The sequence below is a fragment of the Leucopleurus acutus genome, assembly GCF_964270905.1.
Source record: "Leucopleurus acutus genome assembly, chromosome: 11".
Taxonomy (NCBI): domain Eukaryota; kingdom Metazoa; phylum Chordata; class Mammalia; order Artiodactyla; family Delphinidae; genus Leucopleurus; species Leucopleurus acutus.
Window position 1 is genome coordinate 50811588 of NC_139152.1, and position 20490 is coordinate 50832077.

At 43.0% G+C, this 20490-nt stretch overlaps 1 protein-coding gene across 2 annotated transcripts in view; it reads right to left on the minus strand.

Moving 5' to 3' along the window:
• Positions 1-20490, minus strand: part of PPM1H (protein phosphatase, Mg2+/Mn2+ dependent 1H) — a 263100-nt gene that overhangs the window by 128139 nt on the left and 114471 nt on the right. For both annotated transcript variants that reach the window (XM_082849676.1, XM_082849677.1), the window contains exons 3-4: positions 14960-15304; positions 5786-5898 (exon numbers count right to left, since the gene is read on the minus strand). In XM_082849676.1, coding sequence (XP_082705802.1) covers positions 5786-5898; positions 14960-15304 — 458 coding nt within the window. The remainder of the gene's footprint in view (positions 1-5785; positions 5899-14959; positions 15305-20490) is intronic.

Here is a 20490-nt window from a genome sequence, read left to right on the forward strand (position 1 = left end):
AGAGGAAGGAACACTCCCAAACTCATTCTATGAGGCCTCCATCACCCTGATAGCAAAACCTGATAAAGATACTACAAAAAAAGAAAATTACAGACCAATATCACTGATGAACATAGATGCAAAAATCCTCAACAAAATACTAGCCAACAGAATCCAACAACACATTAAAAGGATCATACACCATGATCAAGTGGGATTTATCCCAGGGATGCAAGGATTCTTCAATATACACAAATCAATCAATGTGATACACCATATTAACAAATTGAAGAATAAAAACTATACGATCATCTGAATAGATGCAGAAAAAGCTTTCGACAAAATTCAACACCAATTTACGATAAAAACTCTCCAGAAAGTGGGCACAGAGGGAACCTACCTCAACATAATAAAAGCTATATACGACAAACCCACAGTAAATATCATACTCAATGGTGAAAAACTGAAAGCATTTCCTCTAAGATCAGGAACAAGACAAAGATGTCCATTCTCGCCACTCTCATTCAACATAGTTTTGGAAGTCCTAGCCACAGCAGTCAGAGAAGAAAAAGGAACACAAATTGGAAAAGAAGAAGTAAAACTGTGACTGTTTGCAGATGGCATGATACTATACATAGATAATCCTAAGATGCCACCAGAAATCTACTAGAGCGAATCAATGAATTTGGTAAAGTAGCAGGATACAAAATTAATGCACAGAAATCTCTTGCATTTCTATACAGTGATGATGAAAAATCTGAAAGAGGAATTAAGGAAAGAACCCCATTTACCACTGCAACAAAAAGAATAAAATACCTAGGAATAAACCTACCTAGGGAGACAAAAGACCTGTATGTAGAAAACTGTAAGACACTGATGAAAGAAATTAAAGATGATACAAACAGATGGAGAGCTATATCATGCTTTGGATTGGAAGAATCAATACTGTGAAAATGACTATACTACCCAAAGCAATCTAAAGATTCAATGCAATCCCTATCAAATTACCAGTGGCCTTTTTTTACAGAACTAGAAGAAAAAAATCTTAAAATTTGTATGGAGACACAAAAGACCCCGAATAGCCAAAGCAGTCTTGAGGGAAAAAAACGGAGCTGTAGGAATCAGACTCCCTGACTTCAGACTATACTACAAAGCTACAGTAATCAAGACAATATGGTACTGGCACAAAAACAGAAATACAGATCAATGGAATAGGATAGAAAGCCCAGAGATAAGCCCATGCACCTATGGTCAACTAATCTATGACAAAGGAGGCAAGGATATACAATGGAGAAAGGATAGTCTCTTCAATAAGTGGTGCTGGGAAAACTGAACAGCTACATGCAAAAGAATGCAATTAGAACACTCCCTAACACTATACATAAAAATAAGCTCCAAGTGGATTAGAGACCTAAATGTAAGACTGGACACTATAAAACTCTTAGAGGAAAACAAAGGAAGAACACTCTTTGACATAAATCACAGCAAGATCTTTTTTGGTCCACCTCCTAGAGTAATGGAAATGAAAACAAAAATAAACAAATGGGACCTAATGAAACTTAAAAGCTTTTGCAAAGCAAAGGAAACTACAAACAAGACGAAAAGACAACCCTCAGAAGGGAGAAAATATTCGCAAACGAATCAATGGACAAAGGATTAATTTCCAAAATATATAAACAGTGCATGCAGCTCAACATTAAGAAAACAAACAACCAAATCCAAAAATGGGCAGAAGACCTAAATAGACATCTCTCCAAAGAAGACATACAGATGGCCAAGAAGCACGTGAAAAGCTGCTCAACATCACTCATTATTAGAGAAATGCAAATCAAAACTACAATGAGGTAGCACCTCACACCAGTTAGAATGGGCATCATCAGAAAATCTACAAACAACAAATGCTGGAGAAGGTGTGGAGAAAAGGGAACCCTCTTGCACTGTCGGTGGGAATGTAAATTGATACAGCCACTATGGAGGACAGTATGGAGGGTCCTTAAAATACTAAAAATAGAATTACCATATGACCCAGCAATCCCACTACTCGGCATATGCCCAGAGAAAACCATAATTCAAAAAGACACATGCACATCAATGTTCATTGCATCACTACTTACAATAGCCAGGACATGGAAGCAACCTAAATGCCCATCGACAGATGAATGGATAAAGAAGGTGTGGTACATATATATAAAGGAATATTACTCAGCCATAGAAAAGAATGAAATTGGGTCATTTGTAGAGATATGGGTGCATCTAGAGACTGTCATACAAAGTGAAGTAAGTTAGAAAGAGAAAAACAAGTATCGTATATTAACGCATATATGTGGAATCTAGAAAAGTGGTACAGATGAACTGGTTTGCAGGGCAGAAATAGAGACACAGTTGTAGAGAACAAACGTATGGACACCAAGTGTGGGCAAGTGGCGGGGGGTGGGGGGGGATGAACTGGGAGTTTGGGATTGACATATATACACTGATATATAGAAAATGGATAACTAATAAGAGCCTGCTGTATAAAAAAATAAATTTTAAATATTTAAAAACAAACAAAAAACAGTTCCTGACCACCAGTAGTTTCCAAATCAAACCAGTGCAAAGGTTCTTTTTTCCTAAGTGTAAATAATTATGGGGTAGTGATCCTATGACAAAGATTTGCTTCACTCTCAAAACTGTCAAGATTTAAAGCAAACAGATGGGCAGCCACTATCTGACAGTAAAGAAGAAAAATTAGCAATTAATCAGGGCTCTGTTGTCAGAATTCTCTGTTGGCCTGACCATTTGTTTAAACTGAGCCCTTGGATTCACGACTACTTGTCCATAAGTCATAATGGACCTACATTTACGTAGGTCTGATAAAAAATCACTTAGCTGCTGTTTCTTGGGAAGAACTGAATATATTTGTAAACACAAACACCTATGTTATTAGTATATAAACTAGGCAGTGATCCTACATAAGGTGATATCAAATATGTATTATTTATACAAGAGCTGAAAATACACTAACTCAGAAGCGTCCTACCAGTTTTTTGGACAGTGCATACAATACAAACTCATATTGCTCTTACGCTTCTACATGACATATGACCCATAAGTGAACAGCAAACCCAACCCGTCAGCCGTAAAACCCCAAATTCGTATCTGGATACTGGGGCCAGAATACTACAAATGTCATTAAGCTGATTAGGTTCTAGAGATGCTGTTTTCTCATAAAATAATTTGTGTAGTTGGTGGGGAGGGGGGTGTGCTTTACAGCTTTAATAAGGACAAAAGCACCTGTTCAGCTTTTCAAATTAGGAATAGCATGTAAAACATCATACTTCTGTGGACACTTAGAAACATAGGAACTTCAGTTACTTGACAATTTCAAAAACTGACTCTAAGAAAGATAAAATAACCAAAAGATCAACCTTTAGAGCACCACTTTACTTTCCCAAAGTGTCACACCTCATAGTGACACTCTTCAGAATGCCAGAATGTTTAGAAATTAATATTTAGTCCAATATCACCATTTTTATAGATGAGGAAATCAAGATCTGGCCTAGACACTGGCACTTAAAAGGGGGTGGGGTGGGACCCAAGGTCCTGAACAGGGCACTGAGCTTCTGGGAAGTAGGGCTGAAGCCCTGGCTGGCTGGGGAGGCTGCTCTGTCAGGGAGCTCAGAGCTTTGAAGGAAACTGTGCTCAAAAACGCGGACAGGGCGTTGGGGAGGAGCTGCTTCTCTGAAAGGCATAATCCAACATAAAGATATTCTGGGCATGGAAGTTGGGTTACCTTCCGAGCCTGGGGTCCTCTGGTGAAAGATGCTTCCCTGGGACGAGGGGCGGGAACAAAGCACTCGGTCACCACCTTCATCACTGGAAGGGCCAGGGAAGCAAACTCTTTTCGAAAAACACGGAACCAGACATCAAGACTAAAGGTCAATATGAGTGCAAAAGCTGTATCATCGATTCGGTTTTACACAGAACAGAAAGGAATCATCCCGACTTGCACATCTGTCTCCAGCAAACTCAAGATCCAGAAGTGAACAAGGGCTCAGAGGCCGGCTCCTCAGTGTGTACCTTACAAGGCCCTGGGAGATGATGATTCCTATTTTCAAGATGCTCCAACCCTGGGGAGAGCACGAGGGGCAGCAGATGTGCTGGTGATTTTCCGCTTGCCCCCCAACCCTGGAGATGCAATCTTGGCCTGTGTCTGTGCCCTGGCTGACCAACCTCTCTGACCCTCATTCCAGCCAGGCTCATCCAATGGGAGGCCCTGGTAGGAGAAAGCGGGATAGGAAGAAGGAGAAGTCGGAGTATTTCCTCCCATTCTCTCCTGTGGCCCCCGCCTAGGGGCCCTCATCTGTGGCCTCCCCTCTCCTGGGCTTAGCTGTAGCATTTCCTCCCTGGACCCTGCAGGCCTAGGGGGCTTCAATGCCCTCCTGGTCTCAATGCTCCTAGCTGGTCCCCTTTCACTCTTTCATTCAGTTGATCCATGTGAGTTGGAGTCTGTCTCCTGCCAGGACCACTAGGGAATAGAAGCCATGAAATAAACATGGCATCTTATACTCACTTCCACTTACTTGGAAAAATTTTATATTGAAACTGAGAGAGCAGAACAGAAATCCACATAAACCTTAAAAATAAACAGACCTTCCAAAATCTTCAAACTCCAAATACTGCTGCGTTGGCAGGTCACAGTCCTTTGGTCTCCAGAATCTTTAGTGGCAAGACAGGGAGAGGATGCTTAACTAGGTTGACTGGAAACTCCCTCAGGCTCTCCTGCTCTCTGGAATTCACTGATTGCCTGAGGGAGTCAGGGAAGGGGAGGGTCCGACCTCAGGGGAGGGGTAGACCAAGCAGAAATGTTGAGAAGAGGCACGTGACCCAGAGGAAGAAGCTGGAGGAATGACAGCATCTTTAGACCACAGCCCGTGTAGGGGAATCACTCATCCTCTGAGGACATCACGATTAGAGTCCAGTACTTTGACTGCTTTCAGAATAGAGTCGGCCTTTGGCAAAAAGTCCTGCTAGAAGGCCAACATATTTTGTTACTCAAGGGGCGGAGAAATGTATAATCCATGTTACAACACTTTTCACAAAGTCTGTGAAAATTAATTTAATATCGACTAAATAACAGATGTGGCCATACCTAAAGTGAGCACATATCAGTCATTTAAAAGAAGATTAAAACACAAGTCTATCTGATTTCTGGTAATACTGGATAAAGTAAGGGTTAACCACCATGTCTTGCCCCAAATTCCTCTCAGTTGAACCCAGAAGAGAGGAAAATGCAGGCTGTAGGGGCACATGCATAAAAGGAGACACTCCTGGGCTTCTGGGAGGGGACACAGGGCAAAGTTACCGAGTAGAAAATGAACTAGCTGGGGAGTCCTCCCCGGGCCTCTCCAAACACCCATTTCATTCAAATCCCTTTCCTCCCTCCTCGTCTCTCTCAAATATTATGTCCCTGCTAATAAGCTTTCATCAAAAATCAGGTTCTGAAGTCAAAAAACATTTGGACACTACTGGTTTAGGTTAAACACAAGTGTATATATATATATATATATATATATATATATATATATATATATATATGTGAACTGCTACTACAGACAAGTAAGGAGAAGACCACCCATATCTTTTAATACCTTCCTGATGAGTCTTCTTAAATGCACTCTTATCCAGATATAGAAGGCTTATCTTTCTCAATATCTAATCCCAAGCAGGATTATTTTATTTCTAAGCATTTAACTTTTTTAAAAAGATTAAAAAATTAAAGGAAGGCATTGAACTTTAGGAAGAACCAGAGGGCTAATCTGCTTACCTGCTGTCCCCAGCATTTGCTACGTACAGCTTCCCCAAAAGGCAAATCACGATGAGGGCTGTGCAACCACCAGATATACTGTAGGAACTCCTCTCTCGTTCGATTTGTAGGTCCTGGAGAAGAAGACAAAGTTAGTACTGGACTGTACAGGAACAAAGACTGTCTTAGCCTTGCTCCCTCGGCACAGCCCTAAGATCTGAGTACGACTCGAAGAAGGGACAAGAAAATCTTTAGTACTGGCTTTCTATCAACTGACAAGCATTTCTGGAGAGGACACTGGCATAAAACGGTCGCCTACCAGACCATGTGCGGACCAGAGACAGGAAACAAGGGAAGGCAAACAGATATAATCAGACAAAAATGAGAAGAATTAAACCAATTGTATTTAATAAATATCATGGCTTACGGAAAAGTCAGTCTTTGTATGGACAGCCTAAGCTGCTGTGGAAAACAGATGAGAGGCTAATAATGTCGAGTGCTTGGACCTGATCAATGTTTTTAACCCCAAAGTCTCCAGTAAATAAATGCCTTTACAGCTAGACGAGACAGGTGACTCGAAGGACTGTGTCCTCAATTCAACTTGGGCAGGAGTCCACCCCCGTCTTACTGATCAAAGATAGAAGCTTCTGAACTCTGAACTAATGTCCTCTTCCCAAGGCCACTAATTCACAAGAGGGACACACACGCATAGTATCAGCCAGCCGTCAGTGAGCACTTCCTCTGTGTCAGGCAGTGCGAGAAGCACTTTACCTATAGAATCGCATCTCATCCTCACAACTGTAACATTCACCTCACTGTTCAGATGCAGACAAGTGGGGAACTTGCCCACATTTACCCCGCTGGAGTCTGGATTCCAATCGGGGTCTCCTCCTCTAAAGCCTAGTATTTATTACCTGCCACCTAATGAGGTCTCCCCAAGGAAATTAAAAATAGAACCACATTCCTATAGACAGAGATGCATCATCCTCCAGACAGATGTCTTTGTGAAACGCTGTGTCAGTGACAGAAGCCAGGGTTCCCTGACCTCAGAAAAATGAGAGTCGTTAGGAAAATAAACCGAATGCTGGCCAAAATAATGGCAAATGTTCTCATCGCCATCTATTGTTGGGGCCAAGGAAGAAAGGATGAGGGTGGGGTACAGAAGAGCAGGAAACGGTGCTCTGGCTGATTCTGAGGCTGCTGTCGGCTGACCCAGGGCCAGGGCCCGTTTGTGATGCTTAGAAACCCACAGAATTAGAACTCAGCTGCTTCAGCCAGCCTCCTGATGGGAAGCGGAGATAATTCAGTAATCCAGCATTTATCGGCAGCTGCCGTGCTCCAGAGGCCAGAGGCGGTAACACAAAGTCAGAGAAATCACCAAGGAGAAGCTGGAAACAGGAGAAGAGCCCGAGCTTTGAAAACAGATTAAGAACACAGTATTGGTCAAAATGTAAGGAGGGGAAAAGTACGAAGACAAGACCTGGGAGAAACTAACATACTGGGAATGAACTGAGTAAAGGTTAAGGGCCGGTGGAGGTGGGGGGGGGGGGGGCGGGAGGCGGGGAAGCTGAGGAACCATCGGGAGGGGTAAGAATGAGTGTACTATATGGGCCGTGATGGTTTAGAAGCAGGTGAAGAAAAATTCCAAAAAGGGGTTGAGTGAATGACAACATCAAGTGGGTCAAGCACGAGGACCACCCCCAAAGACCACACTGAATTTTAAAAATTTATTTACAATCTCTGTATAAATTAGCTTAAAGGGGCTGTCATGAGGATTAAATTAGACGGCGTAGATGAGGGGCTTCGGAGACCAGCTAGCTTCTCCCCACAGCCTGGATCCCATGACTGAGAGCAGAGACCTTTCTTGCTCAGTGCTGGATCCTCAACACCCACGTTGGGCCAAGTAAAACGTAATTTAATAAATATCTATTCAATGGGCAAATAAAGAAATACATGATAAAACGCCTGGGTTTCCAGTTATCTCCCCACCATTTTACCTCTGCCTTAACATGAGACATGTGTCCCACCATTCATAAGTGAAAAGCTTACAACATGCATAAACACTCACTGAGATAATAATTAAGCAGGAACCCAGGCTTCCAATAACACGCAGTCAATTGACAGGAATGCATGAATGGTTCTTAGAACCCAAGCAGGGATGGCAGGAGGCTGGAGGGTGACACGGGAGGAGGGACACACGTCAGCAGGGAAAGACCATCACAAGAAAGTGACAGACGGGAAAGAAAACATCAAGACGTGAGAAGTTCCGTCTGTTGAATCTCCAAACAGTGCATCAAAACAGAACCAACAACTCTATTCACAAAGGAGTTTGCGGGTAGGTTTATGCAATTTTTTTGCATTTAAATAAATAAAATAAAGTTGATATTATGATAGATATATATTTCATCAAATTAATATAGAAACTGGTATATAAAGCCCACACTCCATACTAACATTTTTAATACACTGGGAAGAACTGCTCTAGCTACAGAAACTATCCTTTCACATCCAGAATCACTATTTGTTTGAATACCTAAAGTCTGAATGAAAGGCAGTTTTGAGTAAAAATCCTTTAAGCACCCAACTGCTTACGGACTGGAGTGTGAATGATGCTTGACAGACTTAAACCATTGGTGCGATCCAAAAAGTAGAGTCCACGTGAAAGAGCCGCCCACGTCAAAGAATTCCTCTGGGACTCAGACAAACAAGTTTATTCTGCATCGTACGTGCCTTACTTATCATGGTTTACATCACCAGAAAATCTGATTATAAAATTATTTCATCTTTTAAAAAAATATCAAGATAGAGTGTTTGACACTAAGATTTTTCTGCTACAGCAGAGTTCACATTTGCCTTTCATTTAGGGGGAAACATTCCAGTTAGCCTGCCCATTGAATGCCTTGTTATGACATTAATAGCGTGAGTCAGTATTTTTTTCTAATTGATTTCATCATTTCTTTCATCTTTTCCTACCTTCCCTCTGCAGTTCCCCAGCATAAGGAATGCAAATTTGGCAACATTTCCACATAAACAGTGGACCAAAGTCTAGCTATTTTTTATACAAGAAACTCTGCTAACAGGCTCATGCTTTCATCACCTCCCGCCTCTGCGTGCTAATAGACATATGCGTGTGCGCTCAGACGCACACTTTAATTACATGTGTGCTCTCTGGGATCACAGTGAAAGGATTTGAAAGATGTGTTTCCACAGACTTCATCCGCCCTGTAGGATTCACTGACATGAAAATACGCTCTTTTATTTCTTCTTCTAAAACTGGGTGTAACTAGAACATATTCTAAAAATAATTGCTTCCCCCTCCCCTCCCTAGAAGACAAAATAGCACATTTTTTTCCTACACCACCTACTCCTCTTTAAAAGATGCTTCACAAAATCTTAGTACTAAAAGGAACATTAAAGGACCATCTGGGTGGTCCTTCTACTACCAGATCAAACATGATAAATGAAGTCAATAAAGATATATTTACTGTTGAATTAACTACCTAATTTCTTAAAACTCTTAACTTTTCCAGTTAGCTTAAGCTTCTCACACTCTACATTTAAAATTAAAAAATGTATCCCTCAAGAAGTTTGGGTACTTTTTTCAAAAGATTAAGGAAATCATGAAAAACTGCCCACTGCTTGTGCAAAGACCGATTTGGAATATCTCCCCCATTTTAGCTGCCATGAACCTCAAGACATAAGTCTAGAATAAATTACCAGCAAAACACATGCACATACTATCATTCCTTTTCAAGTATGACCTAAAAGGATCAACTTAAGTGACTCAGAAGATTCCATTAACAAGATAATTGATTTATCTGTTCAATCAAGAGTCCCTCTCAAGGCTGCTTTCTACCTAGCAGAACTGATTTATCCTGTGTTGCATCTGTCTAAATATTACATTTAAGCAAGGATTATCTCTAAATCAAAGAATGGATCCAATTTTTAAGACTTGGGATTGTATTTTGCTCCTTTTTGTTGCAAGGAAGAATGAGAGCAGTGAAGGGAAAAAAGAATGTGTGTGAAAGGAGACTAATTCAGCAGGAAAGAATTGCAAGAAAGAAAATATATTTTTCGGGATCACTGTAATTTGGTTCTAAAGTCCCACAGATGACGCAGCTCCAGGATCATTGTTTGTTTCCTACCAATTTCAGGTCGCAAAAGGAAAGCAATATCAAACACCAGAAGGCAGCGAGTGTTGGGTGGTTTCAATAGGACCTGGCACCTCCCCCTAGCTGGGTTAAAACATGGTTATGAGCACATTGCTAATAGCGTCAGTCACAAATAATAAGATTCTGCATGGTTTTAGTATCTGGGCCTGATTTCGGTTTATTCTGAGAAGCCAATCTGTCAGCCAGGCAACGGGGAAGGGACAAACCAGCGCTGCCTAATATCGCCACCTGCTGGCTGTTGGTGGAATCACATGCTCATTCCTTCTCGGAAGAACTTCCTGTTCTACTAAAAACAAAGACAAAACAAAAACAAAAAGCCTCTAGCTTAAATACAGACAGACCAACAGGTCCACTTACCATTACTATTCTAATTCTCAAAACCATTAAAATTTATAAACTATAAATTAGCTTTGCATTCGTCCTCCTTTTTCACCATCGTGTCACCATATGGTTTTTACCGACAAAGCCAAGCTGAGTGGTATTTCCAACCATTTACTCAGTGACAGTAAGATGTATGCTAGTTTTACAAGTTAAAATGTTGCCATTTTTCTCCCTTCGTAACAATCAAACCTCCAAAACATTCTTCACTGTGGTGAGGAATCTATACCCACACTGAAAAGGAAATAGGACAGAATTTTGAGATCCTCCTGCCTGTGTCTATAACTCAATTCCTGTAGGTAAAAAAGGTCATCACTGCTGACTTGCTTCTGATTCCTAGGAGGGCAAAGGTCTCCTGCAACTATACCAACAATGGAAGTGACTTCTTACATGACTCCCCTGTTTTTGGAGGGTATGGAAGTAGGAAGGAGACTGACATCAGGACTTAGAAGACATTTATCTTCTTCGTATCTGTCATCTTGAGCCAAGCAACCACCTAAACATAATAGGTGACAAAACTTAGCTGCAGAAGTAGGCATTGTTACAAAGTGTAGTTGGGAAGCAGAAATGAAGTCAGTCAGAAAGTTCCTGAGATCCTGGTCCTCTTGGAAGCGAGGGTTCATTTTCCACGGTGGACACAGGAGGAGCTGGCCACGCAGCCTTCACTCCGAAGGGAGATCCAAGATGAGATACAATAGGGGACCACAGGGCAGACCCACTTCTGCCAGCATGGATCAGAGGCCCGTGGTCAGAGGTCACCTCCTCACAAGCCACGTACTGTGCCAGACAACCCCAGGATCAAAGAGAAGAGGAAAAACAGTGCCTTCAAAGAGGCTTAACAGTATTTGATGAAACTTACCATCTCCTCTGGTCCACAGCGTTTCCCCCCCCACTTCTGTTAGTCTTTATTTTTCGATGGGTACCTACTTTTTCCTAGAAATAGGTACTATTTATTCTGGTCTGGTGTTTCTGAATCTTTTTATCCAATTTTCTCTTTCAGATAGATATGAACATTTCACTTAATGTCACTCAGAACATTAAAACAAATGAGATACTATCTATCTCTGTGTTCGTATAATGTGATGACAAATACCCCCAGATACAAAATCCAATGTTTTCCTTCTAGACCCCCATGGTGTCTAGAAGAATGCTGGTTATAAAATATAAGCAATTGAGGGCTTCCCTGGTGGCGCAGTGGTTGAGAGTCCACCTGCCAATGCAGGGGACACGGGCTCGTGCCCCGGTCCAGGAAGATCCCACATGCCGCGGAGCAGCTGGGCCCGTGAGCCATGGCCGCGGAGCCTGTGCTCCGCAGTGGGAGAGGCCACAATAGTGAGAGGCCTGCGTACCGCAAAAAAAAAAAAAAAAATATATATATATATATATATATATATATATATATATATATATATAAAAGTAATTGAAAAGGGCACTGGTGGGAGGTGGGGAGAAAGGAATGACCTCTGATTCTACTTTGCTGAACTGTCATAAATAAGGCAAAACCCCAAACGAAAGGCAAGCTTTGCCTTTAAAGATATTATGTTACATTCTGAATCTCAGGAGGGATAGCTGCAAATATGTCATCAGTGTGGCAAATTTGAGGCTTAGATGCTAGGCATGGGGAATTTTTAGGGATTGAAAGTGCAGGAGAAAGCAAGAGAGCCACAAAGCTGAAATGACTGAATCTTATTCAATATTGAGTTTTCCTATTACAGGAGATCAGAATGGCATAAAACCTGCAATACCTAAAGAACACCTAGAAAGTTAGAAAGTAGCTGGCTGTTGTGAGGAAAAAAATTAAGAATGGCCGGGAGATTCCAAACCTGCTCCCCTCGGAAAAGTCTAAAGGAGGAACCATCAAGGTCAGGCCAACAGAATAAGGAAATCAGCTGTGTGTTGAGCATTTCAAACCAAAGTTTACCTTTAAACGCTGACTCTCAAAACCTAATAGCGAGAAAGGGTGGAAAGAAAAAGTATTTTTTATGAGTTGACAATGGCCTTCCGTAGTATGCTGTATAATTTCTCTGTTGTAAGTTCTGAAGCTCAACCCAAGCTATTTAATGGCTAAGTCAGGCACTTTTCTGTGACGCTGGAGTAGATTTTTCCTGAAGTCCCTGAAGAAGCAAAGAAAAAAACTAGAGCATCTCTATAATTAGGGTAAACATATGACATCATCCAGATAGGGACACTTGTGAGAGTAAAAGGGGACAGTATTAATAACTATTCTGGGCCAACAGGCATCAGCTGGCTCAGTCCCCAGCCGTGCAGGAGGTAGGGCCACACTGCCAAGAACCAGGAGAACCAAGGAATGATGAGTATTCTCCCTTAATAAGTCCAAGCACATGGTGCAAAGCCCAGGTAGCAGGCACGCCGGGGGCTAGACAGACAATCTGGGAAAAACGTTAAGTGTGAAGAAGAAGCTATAGGGTGGGGTGGATTAGAAAAGAACAGAATGGCTTAAGGCCCAAAATCCATATTACGGCACAGCAAGTCATCCACAGGCTGGTTACAGATGGCCTCTCCAAGTCACCTTACAGCATCCCTACCCTTGAAATCTGCATCTAACCATGGCGGACGTCAGCTCGCTGCCGTCGGCCCATCTGGGTTCCCTCCGTGATGTGGGTCTTCACACAAACGGCTGTCTCTGCCCAGAGCACTCTCCCAGCTCCCACGTTCTGTCTGCTTTCTCCCGACTCTCTGACAGCACTGCTTCTCCAGGGAACCCTACTTCATCTCTTTATCAGATTCCTACCTACTCTGCATTTCTTCTCTCGAGGCCCTTCCCATTTATAGTTTATCTGTTTAATATCTGTCTTTGCCTAATTTCTTCCATGCTTTTTTCCCAGCTAGCCCTGGCTTAGAGTTAGTTCTCAACCAATATTTATGAATTGAGTGAATTACACAGGAAAGCGAAGTGATCTTTTCGCTGGCAACCAAGTGTCCAAGAAAGATTTTTGGTAATGAATCAGCTAGTGAAAAGTTATTAAAAATTTAAAAAACAAGAATGCGGCTCTTTACTAAGTATTTTTCTGAATGAGCCTCTCAAGTACAGTAGGTGCTAGGAACCCTGCACCACTAATGGGCAGAAACAGTCTGAGATCGCTGTGGAGGCTTGACTCAATGTGACATTGGCCTCTAGTGGATGAAGTGGAGAATACAGCAGTGCGAAGTAAAAGATACCTCATAGTACTAGCAATTACCGAAGGAAATAAAAAAGCCAAAATTTCTTCTGCTTTTTTCACTTCTGTCATGTAAACTGACTTCTTCTCCCATTAGGGGGAAGGTCCACTGTCAAATTGTTACCTCAATTCAATATTTAGCTTTCTGAGAATCCATGTTTAGAAACAGCTATTCACATCGGAGCCTTCATGACAGAGGGAGATTTTTATACCAAGCCCAAGGAGGAGTCCATTTTTCTAACCTTGATTCCTTTTTTTCCTAAATAATCTTTTCTTGCCTCCTGGTGTTCTTCTTGGGATTGAAGGCTACCAGATACTCCTGACATGGAGGTGCGTTTTAAACCACCTGCTACTCAAAAGGGTAAAGATGTGACAAGGAGAGAAACGTTGGAACCAAATGAGCTAAAGCGAGGAGAGACTGCAAATTAGAGGCATGAGTATATGAACAATTCTCTGCCTTGTAAACAAATCAGATGATGCTGTTTAATATTATTTACTTTTCTCCTCTCATTAGCACTCAACCTGACATCGTGAGATCCTGGAATGTGCACGGGGTGTACATTCAATTCTGCAGAGATGCTTCTAGCTGCTCCTGCTCTACCTAAGAGCTTGTCATCACTTTTTAATCTCCAGGTTATAAGGACACTACTGCCCACTCACCTTACTCTAGTCCCTATAACATCTCTACATATCTCCTACTGTATCTGCATGCACGATGCTGCTCAGGAGAGAAAATCTTTGGAACCCAAATAGTTGCCTCAGTATAAGTGAGCTCAAGGGGGTGGCAGAGAAGAGACCTTCTGTGTGCATTCTCGCCGGGCAGAGGGACAAGCAGGGGACACCGGGAGGGCAGCTTAGTGTGTTCTCAGGAGGCAGGCTGAATCCCCTGATCAGATATATTCAAATTTAAATGTACAAACAAATCCACGTTCCCAAGTAAAACAAAGAATTCTTGGATACTGGCTCCTACTTGCTTTAAGCAGTGGGGACCACACTGCCAATCATGGTAAAACAGCTGTTCTCAGATTAGATCTGTACAGCAAGCGTACTTCTGAACACTTTACTAAAAGCTCCATTTCCCCAAACACCTGGAATTCGTGTACATACGTGTAAAACAGATGGCAACCGAGCTCACAGTTTCAATTAAGTTCAATCCTACCAGCTGGCATCCCTAAGAGTTGGCAGAAAGAGAAGCAATACGCGTCCATTTAATAAGCCTATCACCTCATTCACTATCCCTCTTCCATCTTCTTTTACACCTTTGCCGGCACGGGAGGCTAGAACTCTCCTGCTGCCCACTTCTTTTGAGAATGGAAGCCCTGCTGTAAAAGGAGCAGAGGGAGGGGACCATGCAGCAAGTGGACAGGTCAGAGACATGCCCCTCCAGGGAACTTTCTAAGAAACAAGTATGTGGCTTAAGTGACCACCCGGGCCCCTGCTGCCCTAGAGTCTTCAGTGATACCTACCATTTCCTTGAATGCACTTTCAAGAGCCCCGATGACGAGGCACTCGTGCGGGATCTTCTTCTCGGTGAAGAAGCGCGTGGGCGGGGTGCTGGGGGAGCCGGGGGCGCCCACGCCTCCGCGGAGCGAGGCCGCGCGGGTCAGAGTCCGGCTGTTCGCGGGTGTGTGGTCGGGCTCCTCGCCCAGGCAGGTGGGCGGCAGCACGGCCGAGTTCTTCAGGATCTCCACGATGTCCTGCAGCTGCTCCGTGACGTGGTGCTGCAGCAGGCGGGATGCCACCACAGCAGCCCCGGACCCCGCGTGACCGTCAAACAGCGACCAGTAGTGGCAGGAAACGCCTTCTGATTCCTGCGGGAGGAGGGCGACAAGGAAGAGTGAGAAACGCAGTGGCCACTGCCCCAGGGTGAGGGCGTGACACCTCCAGGGGTCAGCGCGTCCATCTGGTTGTCTGTCTGCAAACAACTGGGTCAAAACCGAGCAAAACACTTAGGGAAGGGTCCCCAGATTCATCGCTGATGTTACCACCACCCCAGGGAGAAAGTGGTCCCTGCCTGTCCACCCAGGGCAGGAGTCCAAGTCACCACCCCCTCAGTTGGGGTGAGATCTACTTTAATTTGATGTGCAGAAGTGAGAGGTAAAACTCCATGCAAACAGGTAGGTCTTTACAGTTTTAACAGCTAACCCCTCACCTCCCTTCTGCTGCAGCCCCCAAGCAGGTTTGACCTGGAGTCTCTGGAAGAAGTTAGGACTTTTTTACAGATTCTTCAAGGGGAGATAAATAGACCCATTTTCGCCTCATAGGGCATTTACACTCTCAGATAATTGCCCCATCTGCTTATGTCTACATCCCGAATTTGTGGAACATGTTTTTCCCTTGAACACCCAGTCTAGTCCACCCTTCACAAGATGCAGTCAACTCAAATCTCCTCTTCATGTTTCCTACTCCCCTCAGTTTTCCAGCTGTCACTCAGCATCTTGGCTTCCTCTTCCTACCCTAAAGCTACGTGCAGCCCATGTTCCCTCATCTACCACAGATCTTGTACCTGCTGGTTGATTCTGAGACTATTTCAAGATGAACACTTTTAAAAACCATGTTTGAATCACATATGCCTAAGATGATAGTAGCTATGGGGGGGGGGGGGGGAAAGCAGCTCAATTATGGTGTAGCTAGAGGGATAAGATATTAAATACTGAGATTAAATAGGTAAGGTGCATATAACATCCACTACTGACAAGTAGGCTTATCTAGCCTGCAGCAATAAATGTTGAATTCTTTTTTTTTAGTTGAAGCCATTATATAAAGTTCTTTTGGTCTATCTTACTTTTTTAATTGAAAGTATTTGACCTATAACATTGTATAAATTTAAGGTGTACAACATGCTTATTTCATACATTTGTATATTGTGATATAGTTGTCATCATAGCAATAGCTAGCATCTCTATAACTGTGGGTTTCTGTGGTTAGAATAATTAAGATCTAATCTCCTATCAAGTTTGATTATTATAATACAATATTGTTGTCTACGTTATGTTCACTGTACTGTGCATTATATCTCTAGGACTTTTTTACGACTCCTTGCAAGTTTGTCCTTTTATCCAACATTTCTCCTTATCCCCCCCACCCTCCAGTCCCTGGTAACCACCATTTTGGTCCATCTTAGAATGATGCTGGAAGATACTGTGTACTTAGGGTGACATATGCCATTACTCTATTTATGCCCTTTAAAACTTTGTTTTTACTCGATTCTGTGCTAGATGCTTAGAGATAAAATAGTCTTCTTTTTTGTTTTTTGTCAACAAATATTTACTGAGCACTCTTTCTGTGACAGGCACAAAAGTAGGCAGTGGGGATGAAAGACTAGATGAAAGATACAGAGACAGGGTCTGATTTTAAGAATCCAGTGGAGGAGACAGACACTGATCAAATAATCACACAAGTTAATGTAAGATCATAATTCTGGTGAGGGGACAAAGTGCTGTGAGGCCAGCCTGCAAAGGGGCATATTGGAGGCTTCCTGAGCACATGAGGACCAGGCTGAGGACCACTGGAAATTCACAAGATAAAGAGGGGAAAGGAGGGAACACCAGGCAGCAGCAACAGCAGGTGCAAAGGCTCCGTGGTAGAAGGTGTGTGATGGTCAAGAGGAGACTGGACCATGGCCATGTGGCTGAATAGGGGACAGAGGCAGGAAAGGAGGGAGATGACATGAGACTGGAGAAGGAGGTAGTAGTTGGACCACTCAGTCCTTCCAAGACTTATGAAGGATCTTGGCTTTAGCTTAAGAGTAACAGAAAGCCATTGACTGAAGTGGGAGTTAGAAAACTGATTTGTATTTTTAAAAGATTTGTATTTTTAAATCATTTTTATTTGTATTTTTAAAAGATCATTCAAGCTAAAGGTGAGAAGATGGCGGTGGGAAGACGCAGAGTTCGCGTCACCCCACAACTGCCAGACGCTGGTGGGGAACCCCGATGCCCAAGGAGATGGGAAGAACCCCCAATCGAACCGGTAGGACATGGGGGGACTGAAGGGGGAGGAGAAGTGGAGGCTGGACAGGAGCGGTGCCCCTGAGGTGTGTCTGAGAGCGGGGAGGGGTTCTGGGAGCCCTCCAGTGCCTGGAGGGACCCTCAGGGGCTTGGATCAGGGTGGAGCGCACCCAGCGTTTCCCCTGCCCAACTGGCTGGGGAAGTCTGCCCAGCTCTCAGGCCGGGTCCTGTGCCCTCAGAAGTCCCCTCTGGACCGGGTTGGTCCTGGGGGCATAGCAGAGAGGCCGGGAGAGAACAGGAGAGGCAGGCGGAGGGGCCCTCTGGGACCCAAGGAGCAGGAGAGGCGCAGAGGATGTTTGCCCCACCCACTTGGGCCCAGGGAGCCTGCTGAGCTCCTAGGCTGGTCCCCCGGCCCTCCAAAGCCCCCTCCAGGCCGCACAGGCCCTGGGGGCATAAGAGGGAGGCCAGGAAGACCAGGAGAGGTAGGTGGGAGGGGACCTCTGGGACCAGAGGATCAGGAGACGAGGGCATTTGCCCCACCCACTCGAGCCCAGGAAGCCTGCTGGGCTCCCAGGTGAGGTCCGCTGCCCTCTGAGACCAGAGGCAGGAGGCAAGCCTGGGCCCCTTCTGTTGAGGCTAAGCCCCACCCCCCACAGTTCCCAGGGCCTTTTCCAGCCCTGTGGGTCCTAAGCATAGGCCCCGCCCACCACCCAAATCTCTCCCTAGCTTAGGCCCCGCCCTCCACAGCCAAGGCCTTTTCTACCTCATTTTTTTTTTCTCCTCCCCTTTTTACTACTGTGGTTCTGTTTTACCTTCGGGTTGTTATTTCATCTACATTTTTATTTTTATATTTTTTCTAACATGTCTGTTAGTTTCCTCATCTAACTTTATTTTTTACTTTGTTATTGTTCTCCTTTTTTTTTTTCTTTTTTGCCACCCTGTGCAGCTTGCGGCATCTTGGTTCATGAGCCGGGGGTTGGGCCAAAGCTCCTGCAGTGGGAGCTCTAAGTCTGAACCACTGGACTAACAGACCCCAGGGAATATTCATCGGAGTGAGGTCTCCCAGAGGTCCTCATCTCAGCACCAAGACCCAGTTCTAACCAATAGCCTACAAACTCCAGTATTGGAAGCCTCAGGCCCAACAACCAGTCAGACAGGGACACAATCCCACTCATTAAAAAACGTAAAAAAAAAAAAAAAAGGGACAGCAAAAAAATATGTTACAGTTGAAGGAGCAAGGTAAAAACCTATAAGACCAAATAAATGAAGAGGAAATACGCAATCTACCTGAAAAAGAATTCAGAGTAATGATAGTAAAGATGATCCAGAATCTTGGAAATAGAATGGAGGCATGGATTGAGAAAATACAAGAAATGTTTAACAAAGCTCTAGAAGAACTAAAGAACAAACAGAGATGAACCACACAATAACTGAAATGAAAAACATACTAGAAGGAATCAATAACAGAATAACTGGGGCAGAAGAACGAATGAGTGACCTGGCAGACAAAATGGTGGAAATAACTGCTGAGGAGCAGTTATAAAGGAAAAAGAATGAAAAGAATTGAGGACAGTCTCAGAGACCTCCGGGACAACACTAAACGCACCAACATTCGAATCACAGGGGTCCCAGAAGAAGAAGAGAAAAAGAAAGGGTCGGAGAACCTGCTGTATAGAAAATTTTTAATGTAAATTTAAAAAAAAAGAAAAAGAAAAAGAAAGGGTCTGAGAAAATATTTGAACAGATTACAGTGGAAAACTTCCCTAACATGGCAAAAGAAATAGTCACCCAAGTCCAGGGAGCACAGACAGTCCCATACGGGATAAAACACACCAAGACACATATTAATCAAACTAACAAAAATTAAGTTCAAAGAAAAAATATTAAAAGCAGCAAGGGAAAAACAAAAGATAACATACAAAGGAATCCTCATAAGGTTATAAGCTGATTTTTCAGAAGAAACTCTGCAGGCCAGAAGGGAGTGGCAGGATATACTTAAAGTGATGAAAGAGAAAAACCTACACCCAAGATTACTCTGCCCAGCAAGGATCTCATTCAGATTTGATGGAGAACTCAAAAGCTTTTCAGACAAGCAAAAGCTAAGAAAATTCAGCACCACCAAACCAGATTTACAATAACTGCTAAACTTCTCTAGGCAGGAAACACAAGAGAAGAAAAAGACCCACAAAAACAAACCCAAAACAATTAAGAAAATGGTAATATGAACATACATATCGATAATAACCTTGAATGTAAATGGATTAAATGCCCCAACCAAAAGACACAGACTGGCTGAATGGACAAAAAAACAAGACCCATATATATGCCGTCTACGAGAAACCCACTTCAGACCTAGGGACACATACAGACTGAAAGTGAAGGGATGGAAAAAGATATTCCATGCAAATGGAAATCAAAAGAAAGCTGGAGTAGCAATACCTGTATCAGATAAAATAGACTTTAAAATAAAGACTGTTAACAAGAGATAAGGAAGGACACTACACAGTGATCAAGGGATCAATCCAAGAAAAAGATATAACAATTATAAATGTTTATACACCTAAAACAGGAGCACCTCAATACATAAGGCAAATGCTAACAACCATGAAAGGGGGAATCAACAGTAACACAGTAATAGTAGGGGACATTAATACCCCACTTACACCAATGGACAGATCATCCAAACAGAAAATAAACAAGGAAACACAAGCTTTAAATGACACAATAGACCAGATAGATTTAACTGATATTTATAGAACATTCCACCCAAAAGTGGCAGAGTACACTTTCTTCTCAAGCGCACATGGAACATTCTCCAGGATGGATCACATCTTGGGTCACAAATCAAGCCTCAGAAAATTTAAGAAAATTGAAATCATATCCAGCATCTTTTCTGACCACAATGCTATGAGACTGGAAAACAATTATAGGAAAAAAACTGTAAAAACCACAAATACATGGAGCCTAAACAGTGCACTACTAAATAACCAAGAGATCACTGAAGAAATCAAAGAAGAAATAAAAAAATACATAGAAACAAATGACAA